Here is an 18,565-nt window from a genome sequence, read left to right as displayed (position 1 = left end):
TAAAGAAAGAAAAGGTAAATTACATTGTGTACATAGTACAAAGTTCTTGTTAGAACAAGTTACCACTTCTATTAATCAGTTATCTTCTACTACTATTTCTCAGCCAAATCTCAAAATGACCCCAGCACAAACAAAATAAAAAATAATAGTAATAAAAAAAAAAAAAAAAAACCACAAAAAATTCTCAAATTATAGCTAGTTCAAACCATAATGTATCTTAATATTCAAGAATTTCAAAACAAAAATATATTTTTGTCAAACTTTGGAGCAATTTTTTTGGTTTTTTTCAGGTTTCTTCTGGTTTTGACAAATGATAGAAGACGAGGACGACCGGGGGAATTCTGATAACATTTGAATAACCTCTCTCATGGTTGGCCTTTCAATGCTGTTTTCTTGAACACAAAGCATGGCAACAAAGAACAAATGCATTGCTTCATTTTGAGGCACCCACAAAAAATTCTCAAATTATAGCTAGTTCAAACCATAATGTATCTTAATATTCAAGAATTTCAAAACAAAAATATATTTTTGTCAAACTTTGGAGCAATTTTTTTGGTTTTTTTCAGGTTTCTTCTGGTTTTGACAAATGATAGAAGACGAGGACGACCGGGGGAATTCTGATAACATTTGAATAACCTCTCTCATGGTTGGCCTTTCAATGCTGTTTTCTTGAACACAAAGCATGGCAACAAAGAACAAATGCATTGCTTCATTTTGAGGCACCATTTTTAACCTTTGATCAATTATATCAACTACTTGTTCTCTTCGACAATTTGTTGTTAGCTTGATCCACTGCACAATATCGACTCCTTCCCCGAATTCTCCCACTGGCCGTCGTCCCGTAATGAGCTCTAGGAGAACTACTCCGAAACTATAAACATCACTCTTTTTGCCCACTTTTAATGTGTACGCATATTCTGTGATTCACATATGAAAGACAAGAAATTAGTATTTAGCTTTAGTACATTAAAGAAAATTAACAAATACAACCTGCGAAATTCACAAGTTTAAGAAAAATCAAATAAAAACCATGTTCAGACATAATTTGTACAAAATTTTACCTGGAGCAATGTAGCCATAGGACCCTGCAATGGCCGACATGCACTCGGAGGCTCCACCATCTACCAAGAATTTGGCGAGCCCAAAATCGGCAACGTGAGCTTCGAAACTTGAATTCAGCAAAATATTGTTCGATTTCACATCTCGATGCACAATCAATGGTGAGCAATCATGATGCAGATAGCACAATCCTTTCGCCGCATCCACGGCGATCTTGTACCTCAAATTCCAGCTGAGGAATTCCCCTTTCTTCCCGTGCAATGCCTCCCCTAAGCTCCCATTTCTCATGTATTCGTATACTAGAAGATTTGTCTCCTTGTTCGTGCAAAACGCTAGCAATTTTACTATGTTTCTGTGTCTGATGTTGCCTAATGTTCGAATTTCAGCCCTGAAGCCGTGATCATGGCTGTTGCTGCCAAATCCCAGAAGTTTTTTGACAGCAAATTCGACCCCATTTGGTGTTTTGCCATGATAGACTATTCCGGCGCCTCCTCTTCCGATTACATTGCCATCTTTTATGCATTCAAGAACGTCAGAGACTGTGAAATCTAGCTTTTGGAAGGCGGTAATTTTCCAGGAATTTGAGGTGTTTTTCTTGAATGATTTAGCCTTGACTATAGCTGCAGTGACTAACACTAAACAGAATAAAAGGCCGAAGACAAAGGTCAGCTTGAATGCACTGTGGGATTTTCTTGGTGGGCTTGTAACTGCGGTGGCATTGCAAGGGTTGCTGATCGAGGATCCACAAAGTTGGGGATTTCCAGCAAATGAAGAAGCATTGAAGATTGAGAATTGACCAGATTCTGGTAGCTTACCAGAGAGATCATTGAAAGAAAAATCAGCTGTTGTCAGACTTGCCATTGAACCAATTGACGAGGGTATGTTTCCATTCAAGTGGTTTCTTGATAGGTTTAGGTAATTCAAGACTCGAATATTTGATATTTCTTGTGGGATTGAGCCAGACAAGTTGTTGCTGCTCAAGTCCAAATAAGTAAGATGGAAACAGTTACCTATTTCAGGTGGAATTTCTCCAACAAAAGAATTCCCACTTAGAAATATCTTCAGGGCTTGGTGTAGTTCACCTATGGCAGAAGGGATTGGGCCAGAAAATTGGTTTCCGCTAAGTGAAAGGATTTGGAGGGAAGATAAATTGGAAAGAGAAAAAGGCAAGGATCCAGAAAGTTGATTGTTTGATAAATTCATTTGGCTTAACTTAGTAGGCCTCGAAGATGAATTACCATTTTCAGACAAAGATCCAGACAGCATATTGTTCTGCAGTTCAACATAATTCAGCTGGGGTAAGTAAATGAAGCCAGTTGGAATGCTTCCATTCAAGTAGTTTTGCCCCAGCCTCACCCTAACAAGACTCGAACATATCCCCAACTCCCGTGCTAGCGGCCCAAAGAGGAAGTTTTGTTGGAGAATTAGTATTCTAAGCTGTTTTAAGGCACACAAGTGGTTGGGGATTGTACCAGTCAGCTTGTTGGAAGACAAATCGAGGTCCTTAATCGCCTGGTTTTGTCCAAGATTATTCGGGATAGTGCCTGTGAAATTGTTGTTCCAGAGTTCAAGAACTTCAAGATTTGGATAATCAGCTATGTAACTCGGTATGGATCCATGCAATCTGTTCTTAAACAATTTGAGAAGATTGATCTGTCTGAGGTTGATAAGCTCATAAGGGACTTCCCCAGTGAGTTCATTGAAAGAAAGATCGAGTCTCTTTAGGCTTGTTAAGTTTCCTAATTGCTTTGGTATTGGACCTGAGAGGCGATTGACGTACAAAAACAATGTGTCAAGTGACTTCAAATTCCCCCACTCAGGAGGGATTGAACCATCCAATCCACAGGTTGAAAGATCCATGATTACAAGATTCACCAACTTGCCAAATTCTCTTGGGATACCACCTTCAAAAACATTGATGTGGCCCAAGTAAATTTCTCTCAAGTTAGTGAGATTACCCAATTCCCGAGGCATCTTTCCTCGAAGATCATTTCCTTCAAGAGACAGGTATTCTAAACCAGTCAGATCTCCATATCTTTCTGGGATTTTGCTGTAGAAATAGTTTCCTCCCATATCCAAGTACTTGATATTCTTAAGAGCTAGTATCCCCAGAGGAAGGTAAGCAGAGAAATTGTTGTTATATGCATCAAGCACTTCCAAATTAGCAAGGCTTGAGTAATTCCAATCCAAACTCCCGCTAAATTGGTTGTTCGATATGTTAAGAAACCACAGACTGCTCATATTCTCGATCTTGATTTCACCAGTGAAGTTGTTTCTATCAATGGAGAGCTCCATCAGCTTATCAAGTCTTGAAATTGCTGGTGAAACAGAGCCATAGAGATTCATATTCGATATATTAAGCGAGACTATTCGTCCATTGAAGCATTTGATTCCACTCCATGAACAAACTGAGGTTGGCTTGGAAGAATTCCAAGTGCTTATTTCCAGATTAGAGAACTTGAAGCCTTGTTTGAGTGCAATTAATGCATGAAAGTCAGAAATGATAGTGGAAGAAACAGAAGTTCCCACAAGTGAGAAGAGTGTAATTGTTACAAAAATGAAGGAAACCATATTTTCTTTGAAATATCTCAGGAAAAGCTAAATTTAGGAGGACTTAGAGAACATATAAAGGATTTTAAGAGGCTGGCCAGTAATAGATTTTCTGTTTAAAAAAGCGAGGGAATCCAAGAATATCAAGTGTGTATTGGTCTAAAAATTTTGAAGAAAGGGAGTCTTAAAGTTCAAAGAAGAAGCAAAGTCTCACCCTTTCTCCCCTTTGCTTTCCCGATTGGTTTCATGGCAAAAGAGATTAATATGATCTAATTTCGGGTAAAACTGGTTTTACATTGAGCTATAAGGATATTAATATCTATGATGAAACTTAAGAAAAGCAAGACAGCAGAAGAGAAATAAAGAAAGCTCCAGTGAATTGAAAAACAACCGTTGGATAGCATAAATTTGAAGTTTTGATCTTGGGAAAGTGAAAGGCTTATCCTCTTTTCCTTTATCTCTATTTCTTTATTCATATGGCAAAAATGCCCTTTAACTTTAATCAAAGGATATCCTTTACTTTGAGACTTCGAGTGAGAGATGATGAAATTGCACTTTCATCAATGAAAATGGCTGAATTGGCTTCACATTGCTCATATATGATTTTAATTTTCTACATTTAAGTAATAACTATAGATAAAAAGTAACATGGTATGTAAAATGTGTGATGAACAATGATTTTAGTCGACGCCAAATTTATTGAAAATCATGCTTAGTTTGTTGTTGCTGTATTTATTTAAAACGTGGGTAAATTAATCAATACATCCCACTATTACGAAGATTCTTGTATCATTGCCCCAAATACTGATAATGACAATAGAACTGGAAGGGGTGGCAGTGTAGGATTCAGTATATGTGTTTGTTCAAAATCAAATTGATACCACTTGAGAATTTCTTATGGTAGGTCCATAGCTTGTCTTATGGTAGAAAATTTAGTGCATTTAATAATTTTGAAAGTTAAAAGATGAAACACTCCCATATTCGGTCGAACTTCTCTGTTATATTATTCTGAGAGAACTGTTTCTTTTACTATCTCTGAGAAATGAGTAGCAGAATTCATGTCATAAGATTTAACGACGTTTTACATTAATTGTCAACGTAGAGCAACTCTCGTTCTACACTAACTTGGAGCACTTATATGAATGGTGCACATGGAATTCGAAGACAGAAATTGTGTACTTTGATGTGTAATACTACACAGAAGACTAGATTTTGTAATTGAGTTGCAATTCCCAGTGTAAAGACTAAAGAGTTGGAGACATGTGCCTGCAGTAACAGTGGATGAACGAGTAAAAGATGATGATTATTAATATATCATTACTGTGTTTCTTAAGAATGATGACTACATAATTATGTTGTGTGTATAGGTTGCATGGAAGAACCAAACCAGTGAAGCTTTTTCTTTTTTGCTTTGTGCTTTATTCCTTCTCAGCATTTGGTCTATAGGAATGGGACCAACTCTGAATGAAATGTGCTTTATTAGAAGATGGAATAGTCCTAAAGAGAGTGCTGATAAAGTAAAAGCTGAGATAAGAGATCTTTGCTTTTGATATTCCACTTTGAAAGACAGCCAAAGATAAATACATGACCACCCCCTACCCTACCCTACCCCACCCACCCCCATCCCATGGAAAAGAGTGCTCTTGTATGGTTTGAAAACACTTTTGCATTACCCTCTTTGTTAAAAGAGAGAAACTGCATGACCCCTCATGCATAGGTAAGAGTGCTCTTGTACTATTCATACGCAGTCTCAATGGTTTGGCGTCAATGATTGTGTCACGATGAATCATCTCATTTAAAGGACAATATGTCGAAAAATGAAGATTTCAGCAATCCCATTATGCAGAATTTGTCCGAGTCACTACGTGCACAATTTTTGTGAGGGGACACACACGCCACCCTTTAGCGGACTTATAGTGATAGATTCAATGGGAATTGGACAAATCTATTTGGTCAAATATCTAGCGACAAACTCCTATATTTCTTTTACTACGGTATTTCTGAATATGTCAATTTTGTCATAGTTTTACGAGTGCTTCCACTCATGTTCAAAATTTTCCTTGCCAAGGGCAAGCTATTTCATAATGGGGGCAAGAGCTGCTTTTTTGAGGTGTCTCTGGGTGGTGGGTCTAATGGATGATTAGATCTACTCTTTCTAGGGTCAGGTGGTGGGGTACGTTCCTGGTTGAAGGGATATGTAAAGAAGTAATATGAAAAGAATCTCTCTCCACTATAATATATCAAACACATCAATTTGTACTTACTTCGAGGGTCAAACTTATCTAGTCGTGTTCGGTGTAGACTAAAAGTTGATAAAAATCTCAAATCAAAATCAATAATTAATTTCAATCACACATTTTATCAACTTTTATTAAAATTTACTAAAAATATGATTTTATCTACATCAAACAATGGCTTGATAAAATTATGTATTTGGCACCCCTCTTCCGTGCATGTTAAATGTACTTTCAACTGTGTGTCATGAGCAAAATTTTCGTTACGCTCAATCATTTCGTATGAGAAAGCTATAATGTTAAAAATAAGAACATAATTTAGATTTACGGAAGTAAGACGTTGTAATGGAAGTTTGAATTTTATATGAATAGCCAACGAGGCCTTTGTCAAGAACGCCATCTATCTCTATATTTGATTCTATTATGTGCCGAGTCTTTCTCAAGTTTGCTTCCCATTGATAGGAGGGAAGAACGGTTGTGAAAGCGATGTTGAAAGCTACCCCAAATTATTTGATGAGTGTATTCCAGTTGTTGGTTTCTCCATGTCATTAAATTAGATCCATCGTATTGAAGTTTTGGTAGGGGTCAATGGAGGATAAGAGGTTGGCACGACCCTAGGCCAAAGCCACCGAAGCAATAACCTAAGGTATCAGATTTTGAGGGGTTATTAAAGACTTGAGGTTCCATCTTAATTCGTTAATTTTGTTAAGAGGAGTAGTTGAAATTCTTATAAGTTGGTCTATATATATTTTCATCTTTATTGGATTCGAAATTTTATGCCTTAACATTCCTAAACGAGCCACCATGTTCTATCTTTAAAGGTCAATTTTGTTAAAAAGAGAAGCACAAGATCTTATAAGTTGGTATATGTTTTCATCTTTATTCGATGTGAAATTCTATTCTTTAACAGAGCCCACAAAACTATGTAGTAGGTTTCTTCTATTAAGGTTCATATTAAACAACTAAATTAGTGTAGTCAATAAAGAACTCGTCCCGCAACCTTCGTTATTGATTTGCCCTAAGTCAGTCTCGACATGCGAATTTCTTCCTTTAGTCCCTTTCTCAGTTCTTTCTAGTGATTCCGAATTATCGTGTTGCATTCCCCTCTAATTGCCTCTATTTTTTCCTTAGGTCTCTTCTCTCTCCAGTGCTCTTTATCACTTCCCTTTTCACTGTCTTTATCCTTCTGTATTCATTTTGCAAGAAAAATTCGATTTCGATAATGCCAATTTTGTTGATTGAATGAAAATATGAACATTATCTTTTCTGTATGTAGCATGGGAGGAAAATGCTTTATTATTGTTTTCATATATAAATACATTTCAATTAATGGTCAATGATTGATTAATTTCTATTCTAAATAGTGTTTGGTTATACTTTGCAGGTTGATTGCTAAATTCCTTCACTTGGCGAAGTTTGAAGTCCCCTATATATATGGGCTCATCAATCGAATGATGAAAACGTGAATGAAAAGGTTAATGAACTATTTTTCCTTGATATTATTGATCCAGAAAATTGGAGATATATGAATCAGAATTGAAAAGATTTATTTGTAATTAGTGAAAATTCTTGTAAGGGACAATGATGCTATTTTTTCGAAAGATGTAGCAAAGCAACACTTCTCCTGCATAGGTTCCGTTTGAAGGTTATCTAATTGAGAGAAGCATGACCAAAAGTGATCGATATATTCAAAAAGTTTGGATAAATTATTTTGCCTTTTTGTAAGCTATTCAAGAATGATGAGATTAGAATCCAATAGACACATGTTAGAGTGAATGAGTGGAAAGGTAAAAAACTTAAAACTCATGAAGCCAGTTGTGACCACATCACTAACATGAGTAGATGGATCGAAATGAAAATAACAATTTGAGTAAAACAATTGATAAAAGTTTGCATGAACAAATCAATAGATATAGAGAATATTGGAGGCAAGTATTATTGAGAATAATATATGGCGAGAATTCTTGCTGAAAACAATTTAGGATTTCGTGTTGATAATCAGAAGATATATCAAGAAAGTAATGGTATCTTCTTAAATCTAACTTAAGTGAATGATGAGTTTCATCATGTAATGCAAGAGTACACTTGTCGATTCAAAATAAAGATATTTATTATCATTAACTTCAGCAAAAAATTTAGAATGAATTGATACTTATGCTAGGGTGATCAAGAAAATAATCATTGGAAAACCCAAAGAATCTAAATACTTTTCTATTATGCTTGATTGCACTCCATATTCGAATAACGAAAAGTATATAATATCTCAAAAATCATAGTTGCATAATGTATGTGAAACTTGTATGTTATATGTGATGCATAGCAAACTCCGTATTTTATATATGATGCACGATCTATCAAAAGTTTCTCCATACAAATGTTAATACCGTGTGACATACTTATGAATAACATTTTGCAATTTAATGACTATTTTTATGTTATTATCGTGCTATGTTAAGTGGTGTATATGCTCCAAAGTCCTTTTGTGAGACTCGCTAAATTAGAAAAGTGTAAACTTGCTTTATTATATCAAATAACCATTTTTTTCAATAATCATGTCAAGTAACATTTATCTAAAAACATAATCCAACTTTTATTTCAACAAATGCATAAACTGATATGAAATGTAAATGGATAATAAAAGACTGCTCAAATACAAAACATCAACACAATAGGTTCAGCCAAAGCAACTACCTTCCGAGCTAACACTGATCTTCCTATCTTAATGCATGCCAACGTGAACTAAAAAATCAAATGGCCTAAAAATATAGATATAGAAGGATAATTGTTTACAGTACAAAACTACCACATCTTCCATAATAATTAATGGAAATCAAATGAAAAAAAATGGAAATTGTTTTATCCATGACAACAAAAACAACATAAACAGGTACAATATTGTTTCGCGCGGGTTAGTCGCTAACAATTAAAAAGGGTCAGACGATTGTGTAAGGGACAAACCTCTTGAGACAAAGTCCCAAAAAGGGGTGTTCTTTTATTGGCGATGACTTTACAATTGGAAACGAAAAACAACGTGCCTCCAAGGGGCGCAAGCACACGAGTTACTGAAAGAAAAGTGTTTAAGTCTAAAAACTAAGGAAGTGAAAATTACATATTCTCTGTTCGAGAGTTTTGGATTCGGTCCTTTGCTTCTATGTCCTTTCTCCCTTTTATACTTCATAGACGATCTCTTTGTGATTAACTATTCTAAAAACTGCTTGATCGTCCTATAACTATCCACTTTCTTCGTAGTGGCCATTTTGTCATGAAAACTGCCTTTTAACTGCTGCCATTACCTTTCATCGTTCAACCGCATTCGATTGGATTCCTTGAATCGTGGAACGTGATAGGGCTATTTTAACAACTGCTTTGATAACTGCATTTCTTGATAACCACGACGCGTTATGTTTGTTGATACTTTGGGCGACTTGAAGGTTTGGGCGAGAATAGAGTGATAGCTCTGGGCGACCGTATGACACTCTATTCGTTCAGATTTTGGGCGACTTGCAAACTTGGGCGATGACGTTACTGCATTCTTGGGCCTCCTTATTTGGGCCTTTACCTTGATTTGTTCGATTGTACTTCGTTCTTTGGGCTATCTAATTTAGGGATCCTCCAATTGGGCTTTACTTCTTGGGTTGTTCGATTTGGACTGAATTTTTATGTGTCAACAATTACCCCCCAATATGGCAGAATTAATAATAATTATTGAATTTTGCCATATTCACTTTGTGTTTCCAGCAACGTTCGAAATTCCCAAGAATTTCAATCATTGTTTCCTTCTATAACTTGAAGAGGTGCGTCGTTTTGCAAACCCTTATAAACCCCAAACACGCCATTTCACTGCTACCAAACCACGCCTCATATTTTTTGCGTCTCTTTCACGATTCGCTGTTCATCTTTTGCTTCCTTGCTACTTAACCCTGAAAAGCTTCGTTCATTTTCCAATGGCTGCTTCACAATCTCAAGCTAGCGATTCCTTCTAGGGCTGGGCAAATCTCCAGAACCGAACCGACCGAACCGAACCCGAACCGAACCGAACCGAACCCGACGGTTCTTGTCAAATTAAATACCCGAACGGGTATCTGAATTGAGAACCGACGGGTACGGTTCGGTTCTCGGTTCTAGACCAAGAACCGAAGAACCGAATAAGAACCGAATATTTCTATTTTTTTTATATTGAGTAAATCAAATTATTTTAATTTTAATTTTTTCTAAACAAATTAACAATTTCTAAATTCAAATTTTTGGCCAAATAATTTGTTTCATTTCTAATTTTTTAATTTTTGGCCCAATTACCCATTTTATTGTTTCATTTCTTAGCCAAACAAGATCAAATCCACTAAATAACCCTAAACACCAACACTAAAGTGCATAACGTTGTCTTAACTCTCGCACTCACTCTCGCAGCCTCGCTAATATTCCAAAACCTATACAATCATCGGCCGACAATGTGACCTCCGATCGAAACTGTGACTTTCGCCAACCGAAGCTTTGATCGTAGCGATCATTTGAATAGGGTAGTTTACCAGTCTCTGACATTCCAAAACCATTGAATGTATCATTAGTTGTATTTATATAATGTTGTTATAAATGTTAAAAAAATTTAATTATAGTACAGAACCGAACGGATCCGAACCGGACCGAACCGAACCAAACAGAAACGAACCCGAACGGTTCCATAATTATATTTGGACCCGACGGTTCCATTTACTAGATACCCGAAAAGTTCGGTTCGGTTCGGTTCTCTTTAGAACCGAATCGAACCGACCCGCGCCCACCCCTAATTCCTTCAGTTTTGACGACTTTCAGAGACTTCTGAGTCGCCCATACATAACCCCAAGTTTTCTCGCACTTGCCGACGTTGGACGTAATGAGTTCTACTTGGGTCCTTTCTTCAACAATGCAGAAGCAGTTGAACAGGCGGCGGTGGGTCAGCTGTTTCCTTGCACTCAAAGTCCTCCATTCCTGAACTCTTTATCATTGGGGCCATTTCGCGAAAGAGGTATTCGCCCTTGGCCTAAATCTGATGTAGCTTTTCGTAGGTGGCATGCTCGTCTTGTGGGTCATGGTCCTACTAAGGCACTTTTTGATAGCGCTAGGATTTCTGATTTGTTAGAAATCTCTATTCGCCCCCTACTTTTGATTCAGCGCTCTTTCCGATTGCTTTAAGTTTTTGGTCCCCTGAGTATAACACCTTTATTTTCCCCCTCGGCCCCATGTCTATTACCTTAAGGGATGTTGGGGCCCTGGTGAATCTGCCACCTTTGGGCGATACCATTTTCCCCGGTATCTTAGTTTTTGGTGGCGCCCCAAAGTTTGGCAAAAACTACACCGATTCTTATTCAAGCTTGCAGACCCTCCACAATCATTCGAGCGCTGAGCCTACCCATGCTGAGTGAGTGGCCTTTCTTTTAGTTTGGCTTTGTAAATATGTTTTGTGCGTGCCAAGTATAAAGCCTTCTCTGAGTTATTTATCTATAGCGCACGAATTGGCGCGTGGCAGGCCTTTGAATTTATGTTCTTTGTTTTTGGCTGTCCTTTATAGAGGCATGACTTTTCTTCAAGCTCAATTAAAGAATGGTGCATCTCTCACTAGCAGTGGACCTCTTTGGTTCACTCAACTGTGGTTGAGATCCTATTTTCCATCGCTTGGTGCTCCATCCATTTCTCGTCCTTCTGCTAGCTGTTACGGGCTAGCTATGGAGCCCTTAACTCCTGTAAATATGTCTACAAGGGACATTTTTTCATTCTTTTATTCTTCATATTCAATCTCTTCCTTTTTTCCTTTTCCTCCTTTTTTGACTCCAAACTATGTACATCCCCCTTCCACCATAGATAGCGCGAGCACCTCCCTGCTCATTTGGATTCAGTTTTTAACCGGAAGGGAGCTATTTCATGATATTCTAACTGGGACTAATGCCAAGGCAGGGGGAGAGATTTATGCTCCCCAATTTTTTGCTCGCCAGCTTGGTTTTGGCCAAACTTGGCCTGTTCCTCCTTGTTATTCAAAGAATTTAGTTGACCGTTTTTATACCATTACTAAAGCAGAGGCAGAGGCTATAGATGCTCGTAATCTCCTTTTAACCAGTCATTTTTCATTGGCCCCTTTCAACTCTAGCCACGCCCTTCACCCTCTTTTTGAACAACTCTGGCCATCGGTGAAGCACAGATTATTTGCGACTGAGGCCAATCGTGCCTTTCATTCATTAGACCAACCGAGTATTTCTTCTTCTCCTCCTATTTTGGTCACTCCTTTGTCTATTCGGAACCCCTCTCCTTCTCGTCACACTAAACAATCTGCTCGTTCATCTTCTTCCCTCCCTGCCAAGCCTACTACGGCCAAGAGTGCTCCAAGCCGCAAACGGCCAACCTCAGCATCTCCCATTCTGGAGGATGATGTCGATGACGATGATGATGCCCCTCTTATTGTCAGGAGGAAGGTAATTAAATTGGCTTACTTACAAGTATATTTTTCCATACTTGAAACTTTTCTGCGTGCTGATGATCTTTTGGATTTCTCAGAAAAGTTCAGCCTCTCCTTTAAAGGCTTTGACATCAACAACTCCTGCTCCATCATCTTCTGCTGATGCTACTTCATCCAAACCGGTTGATGAGGGGGCTACACTTAAAGAGACATCTTCAGTCCCAGAATCCTCATTACAACCCATGGATGAGCCGCCTTCTTCCCCGGGCATCAACTCCCCAAACATCGAAGCAGAAGGTAATTCAGTTTTTTGATGTCTCACCTTTGCTCGTGCTATTGGTCTCTGATTTGTTGCTCTTGAGCTTTGCAGATACTCCTATGAGTCCGCCCGTTGTGGCAACATCTTCTCGCTCGGACAAGGGGAAGTCTTCACGAATGGATGAGTCGTTGGTGGCAAGCTTGGCTGAGGGCCCGCCATCTTCTACGATTGTTGACGAGGTAGTCTTTGCTTCACTTCTATTTCCACCTTGTTCGTTGTAGTGAGGATTTTTAATGTTGGCAATCTTCCTTGCAGGATGCTGACAGGATTGTGCGTTCTATCCAGGACTTGTTCGCTTCCTGGGGGCAGGTCCAAATGCCTCGCCCTGCTCCATCTGATTGTCCTGCTGCTTCTTCAGAAGAAGATTTGAAGTTCTTAAAGGAGTTGGTATTTGAGTACGTATCCTTCATGGATATGGACATTGGAAGGGCTAGTGCTGCCAGACACAAGGATGAACTTGAGCACTTGAGTGCGAAGTTGGAGCAAACACTGACGCTTCCGTCGCTCAATCTTTCTGCCGACTTTAAAGCGACGTTGAAGGTCATTCACTCCAAGGTCCTTTCCATGCTGGCCAAGAATTCTGAACTAAAGGCCAAGCGTACTCAATATCTTCGAGCCGTAGCTGAGAAAGAGTCTTTGCGCATGGAGATCAACAAGGCTAAGGACGAGTTGAAAGAAATCTCTTCCGAAGTCATGATTGAAGACTCTTTGATGGTTAACTTGGCTGCTCAAATGAGGGAACTTCAAGCCAAAATGGACGATTGCAGGGCGAGGATGGCTGCTAAAAAGCGCAATGCCTCCCAGGGAATTGAGCGAACTAAATCCTTAGTCGAGCAGTATAAGAAGTTGGAAGTTGATGATGATGACGTTGCGGCTGAATTGAACATCACTTCCTCCCGACAGAACGAAGATTGGGAAAAACTTAGGGAACAAATTCGTTCCTTATGGGGTAGACTGTAATTAAGACATACGATGTCTTTTTTTTTTTTTTTTTTTTTTTTTGTTTTTTTTTTTTTTAACTTTGTTCATTATTAATGAACATTAACTTCTTGTGCATTTATTTGACGTTTATTTTTTAATCATCAATTCTTTAAGCACTTAACTGTTTTGCACTAAGAATCTTGTCCATTCCCTTTTGATATTCTCACTACTGTTCCCAAGACTTAGGGCCATTTAATTCCGTTTATTAGATAGAAATGTGGCTGTTCATATTCTGTCTCTTCATCTTCACCCCCTATAAATACTTCACATTTTTCATCCTCTATCTTCATCTCTTCATTTTCTTCTTCGAAACCAATTTGCTGCCATTTCTTGGCATTCTGACGATCAACCTGATTCAAAAAATGGACTGTCTAGTCCGTCCGCCTTATATTTACCTTGATGTCACCTTTGGTATGTGAGGTATAGGAAATATTTTCTGGTCAGTAGCGAAGTTCTTTCCTGCAAAATTCTTCCCATCGTCTCTTTGTTCTTCACAAGGAGTCAATGATGGAAGGCAATTTTTGGGCTGCTTGTGGGCCACTTTGCTTGCTGAGAATGCTTCTCAGCTTGCCTGCTGAGAGTGTTTCTCAGCCTCTTTGCTCGCCGTTGTAGCGATGCATTTAGGAAGGTGGTGAGGCCAGTACACCCCCTTACTCGTCAATCCCACCATTGCAGCGATGCATTTAGGAAGGCGGTGTGAAGCTTACTCAGCGATCAACTGGGAAATCATCTTACTTTAGTTGTATTTTGTAACACGTCCATTATTTGTATCTTTTGTATTTTTGTAATGAACGTTTGATAATAAAAAACTTTATTCGAACGTATTTCGCTCTGTCTTTATTATCTTTTGATCGTCCAGAATGTTTGGTTATGTTTTTACCTGTTCACATTCCCATAAAGAAGGAACATATTTTTTCAAATATTTGCCGTTAATGAATCTCACGTGCTTGGTGCCGTCTAAATCTTCCAAGTGGTACGTTCCATTAGGCAAGCCTTCCCAATTGGGCGACCACTTCCCGTACTTTGGATCCTTGGTATCCAAAGGGAGTATCGTTTTCCAAACTAGTTCACCCAGGCTGAATGACTTGGGTATGACTTTTTTATTATAAAGCTTAGCCATTCTTTGCTTTTGAACTTGCAACCTATCTAAGACGTCCAACTTCAATTCGTCTAAACTCAATAAATTTTGAACTAGTGATTCGGCATACTCATCATCATTCAATTTATGTTGCAAGCACACTCAAATTGATTGCACGTTGATTTCCATAGGCAAAACGGCCTCCTGTCCATAAACAAGTTGGAAAGGAGTAACTTTGGTACTTGACCGAGGTGATGTTCTATAAGCCCATAAGGCCTTGTTCAAACATTCGTGCCAATTTCTGGCGTTTTCGTCTATCATCTTTCTGATGATATTTTTTAGAATCTTGTTAGAGGATTCCGCTTGTTCGTTGGATTGAGCGTAGTACGGTGTGGAGTTTACTAATTTAACCCCAAATTCACTCAAAAATTTGTTTACCTGATCCCCATTCAAAGATGTTCCGTGATCTATCATTAAAGTTTGTGGAATTCCAAACCTATAAATAATGTGATCACGGATAAACTCTATAACATTCTTCTGGGTGATCTCCTTCAAAGGTACCGCCTCTACCCATTTGGTGAAATAGTCTATTGCAACTATAACAAAAGTATGTTGCTTGGACGATGGGGGGTAGATCTTCCCTATTAGATCTATCGCCCAACCTTTGAACGGCCAAGGCTTAATAATAGGTGCCATTTCTCGTGCTGGCGCCCTTTGTATTGGACCATACTTTTGGCATGCTAAACAACTTTTTGCATACTGAACGCATAGTTCTCCCATCTTTGGCCAAAAATATCCACTCCTAATAATTAACCATCTCATCCTTTGGCCAGCTTGATGAGCTCCACATATCCCTTCGTGCACTTCAGCCATGATCGTCTTGGCTTCTTGCAAACTTACACACTTTAGTAATACACCATCAGAGCGTTTCTTAAATAACTCTTCATCTATTAGTGTGTAATTCAGCAAACATAGCTTCGTTTTCCTACTAATCCCTCCATTAGGTCCTTTAAGGAACCCTTTAATCTCTGTTCTCCAATCCACTGCATCTCCATCTTGTATACAGTGAAGTTCAATTTTTCTCGCCCTTCTTTGAGTTACGGGCAATATGGTTCCATACTCACAAGTAGACTTCCATTCCAAGACCTTTGAGTACCCTGAAGCCATTTGGGCTAACTCATTTGCCACGTCGTTATATATCCTATTAACGCATTGAAGTTCTACTTGATCGAATTCCTCTAATAATTCTTGGGCGATCTTATATTGACTTATAATGGAATCACTTTGGCATTTAAAATCACCGATCAATTGATGTATCACCAATTGAGAATCGCCCTTGACGATCACATTTCTTATTCCCATATCTATCATTAGTTCTAGGCCTACAATCAAGGCTTCATATTCGGCCTGATTGTTGGAGCACATTCTGTCTAAGGTGAATGCAAACTTGTAGCAAATCCCTAAAGGATTAATCAATGCTACTCCTACTCCTGCACCTTTAGAGGTTTTTGACCCATCGAAATACAATACCCAAGGTTTTAATTCGAACGAATTGATTTCTAATTCGATTTCTTCAGGCATGTCAAGACATGGATGATGGTTAGAAAGTTAGCCAAAGCTTGATTTTTGATTGCCTTTTGAGGTATATATTGTATTTCGAACTCTGATAGAGCTAGTGTCCAAAGGCCTACCCTTTGGTATAAAATAGGGCGCGAGAACATATACTTAACTAAATTTACTTTAGAAATTAAATAAACGGTTACGGGCCGTAAATAAGCCCTTAATTTTGTATATGTGAAATACAGTACTAGACACAATTTTTCAACAGCAGAGTAATTACATTCACATTTCGTTAACCGTCTACTTAAGTAATAAATTGTCCTTTCTTCACCAAATTGGTCTTCCTGTGTGACCATTCCAGCTATTGATTCTTTTTCAGCCGATACATACACTTTCATTGGCCGTCCTTGGATTGGTGACACCAACACTGGCGGACTTGATAGATATGTCTTCAAGCTTTCAAAAGCCTTTTGATGTTCTTCTTTCCAGACGAATTCGTCCTGATTTTTCAGCTTTAATAGCAGTGAAAAGACTTTAGTTCGCCCTGCGCAATTAGAAATAAAGCGTCTTAAAAAATTTACTTGGCCTAGAAATCTTTGCAACTCCTTTTTGTTGCTAGGTGGTTTGGCTTCTACGATCGCCTTCGCTTTATTTTTATCAAGCTCAATCCCTCTCTTGTGTACTAAGAAACCAAGAAAGTTCCCTGCATTAATACCAAATGCACACTTCAAGGGATTCAACTTTAGTTTGTACTGCCTCATTCGTTTAAACGAACATCTTAACTGTTCAAAATGGTCTTCTTCTTTAATAGACTTGACTACTATGTCGTCTACATACACCTCAACAAACTTGCCTATCATGTCGTGAAAGATTAAATTCATTGCCCTTTGATAAGTTGCCCCTGCATTTTTTAAGCCGAAAGGCATAACCACCCATTCAAAACATTCTAGAGACCTAGGGCATCTAAAGGCAGTTTTGTGTATGTCTTCTTCAGCTATATAGATTTGATTGTATCCTGAATACCCATCCATGAAAGAATACACGACATGTCCGGCAGTTGAATCTACTAAAGAATCCACCGTGGGCATTGGATACTCATCTTTGGGTGTAGCTATGTTTAAATTTCTAAAGTCTATAAATACCTTTAGTTTACCATTCTTTTTTAGTACTGGCACAATATTCGACAACCATTCAACATATTTGGCTGTTCTTATAAAACCTGCTTTCAATAATCGCTCTATCTCTTTCTTAATCTCAGGGAGTACATTAGGAGCAAAACACCTAGGAGATTGCCTATGAGGTTTAAAATTAGGCTTAGTCGGTAACCTATGTTCCACCAAGTCTCTATGTAAACCAGGCATTTGTTCATATTCCCAAGTAAAACAATCTTTGTACTCTTTTAACAAAGCGATTAATTTGTTACTAACCTCTTGGTCGAGCATCTGGCTGATGAACGTTGGGTGGTCTTCTCCTTCATCGCCAATATTTACTTTGATCAGAGGGTCTTGTGCTTGAGCGTATCCAGGTTTGGCAATCTGCATCACTTCGTCGTCCAATTCTTTTGTAAGTACTTCTTCTTCCAAACAGTCCACCTTGTTGACTTCTCGGCCAATGTTTTGCTCTAATTCGAATACTGCCAACTTGTCCTTCAGCGCTTTTAGGGCAGTCTCTTCATTCGCTTTGTCATTGCATTCCTTATTGAAAGCCATCAGTCTGGCTTTGAAGGCCTGAATGTCGGCCATTTGCTTTTGTAACTTAAAGTCCATTCAAGACTCCTTAATTATTCTTTTGCTAATTACTGGCTCTTCTAGGGCCACTATATTTGGCCTCATCTGTTTGAACATCTCAGTGAGTGCGTCTACTGAGAATGGTTCTTCCTTTGCGCGACAACCTGAGTTTCTTCCCCGTCTTGCACTACTCTGACAGGTTCATAGTTTCCTTCGTACATGAACTTCTCCACCGAGTTTGCTTCTGCGACAAAAGGCCTATGATCGGCCTGTACTACCTCTGCTTCGCCTTTGTCATTCCAAAAAATAAGGCATTGATGGAGCGACGAGAGTATACAGCGACTTTCGTGTATCCAATCTCTTCCTAGGAGCACGTTGTAACTAGTAGGACCATCTATTACAAAGAAGACAGTGGTCCTAGTAGTCGTACCTATAGTTATGTCTAATGGCATAACTCCCTTAGCTGAAGTTGCTCCTCCATTGAAGCTAGTGAGGATGACTTCTGTAGGAATCATGTCACCCTCTGTTTTTGCAAACTTTCTCATCATCCTAGATGGAATCGTGTTTATAGCTGCTCCATTGTCGACAAGCACTTTTGCCACTAGGACGCCGTTAACTAGAGCTTTAACGTAT

General features: G+C 38.5%; 1 protein-coding gene across 1 annotated transcript; it reads right to left on the bottom strand.

Annotated features, from left to right (window-relative positions):
* Nucleotides 1-472: 472 nt before the first annotated feature.
* LOC111409824 (leucine-rich repeat receptor-like serine/threonine-protein kinase BAM3) lies at nucleotides 473-3,948 on the bottom strand. Its single transcript, XM_023039896.1, has 2 exons — nucleotides 1,062-3,948; nucleotides 473-917 (listed from the first exon to the last, which is right to left on the bottom strand). The coding sequence occupies exons 1-2, from the start codon at nucleotides 3,628-3,630 to the stop codon at nucleotides 532-534; spliced, it is 2,955 nt and encodes a 984-aa protein (XP_022895664.1). The 5' UTR covers nucleotides 3,631-3,948; the 3' UTR covers nucleotides 473-531.
* Nucleotides 3,949-18,565: the final 14,617 nt, after the last annotated feature.

This window comes from Olea europaea, chromosome 15 (assembly GCF_002742605.1).
Source record: "Olea europaea var. sylvestris chromosome 15, O_europaea_v1, whole genome shotgun sequence".
NCBI lineage: Eukaryota > Viridiplantae > Streptophyta > Magnoliopsida > Lamiales > Oleaceae > Olea > Olea europaea.
The sequence above is the reverse complement of the archived record's forward strand: the minus strand, read 5'-3'. Positions and strand labels throughout refer to the sequence as shown.

Excerpts from the sequence above, each read along its gene's own strand:
- LOC111409824 (XM_023039896.1), bottom strand. The coding sequence starts at position 3,630 with ATGGTTTCCTTCATTTTTGTAACAATTACACTCTTCTCACTTGTGGGA. Across the intron at positions 918-1,061 it reads CTATGGCTACATTGCTCCAG|AATATGCGTACACATTAAAA; the intron begins GTAAAATTTTGT and ends TGTGAATCACAG.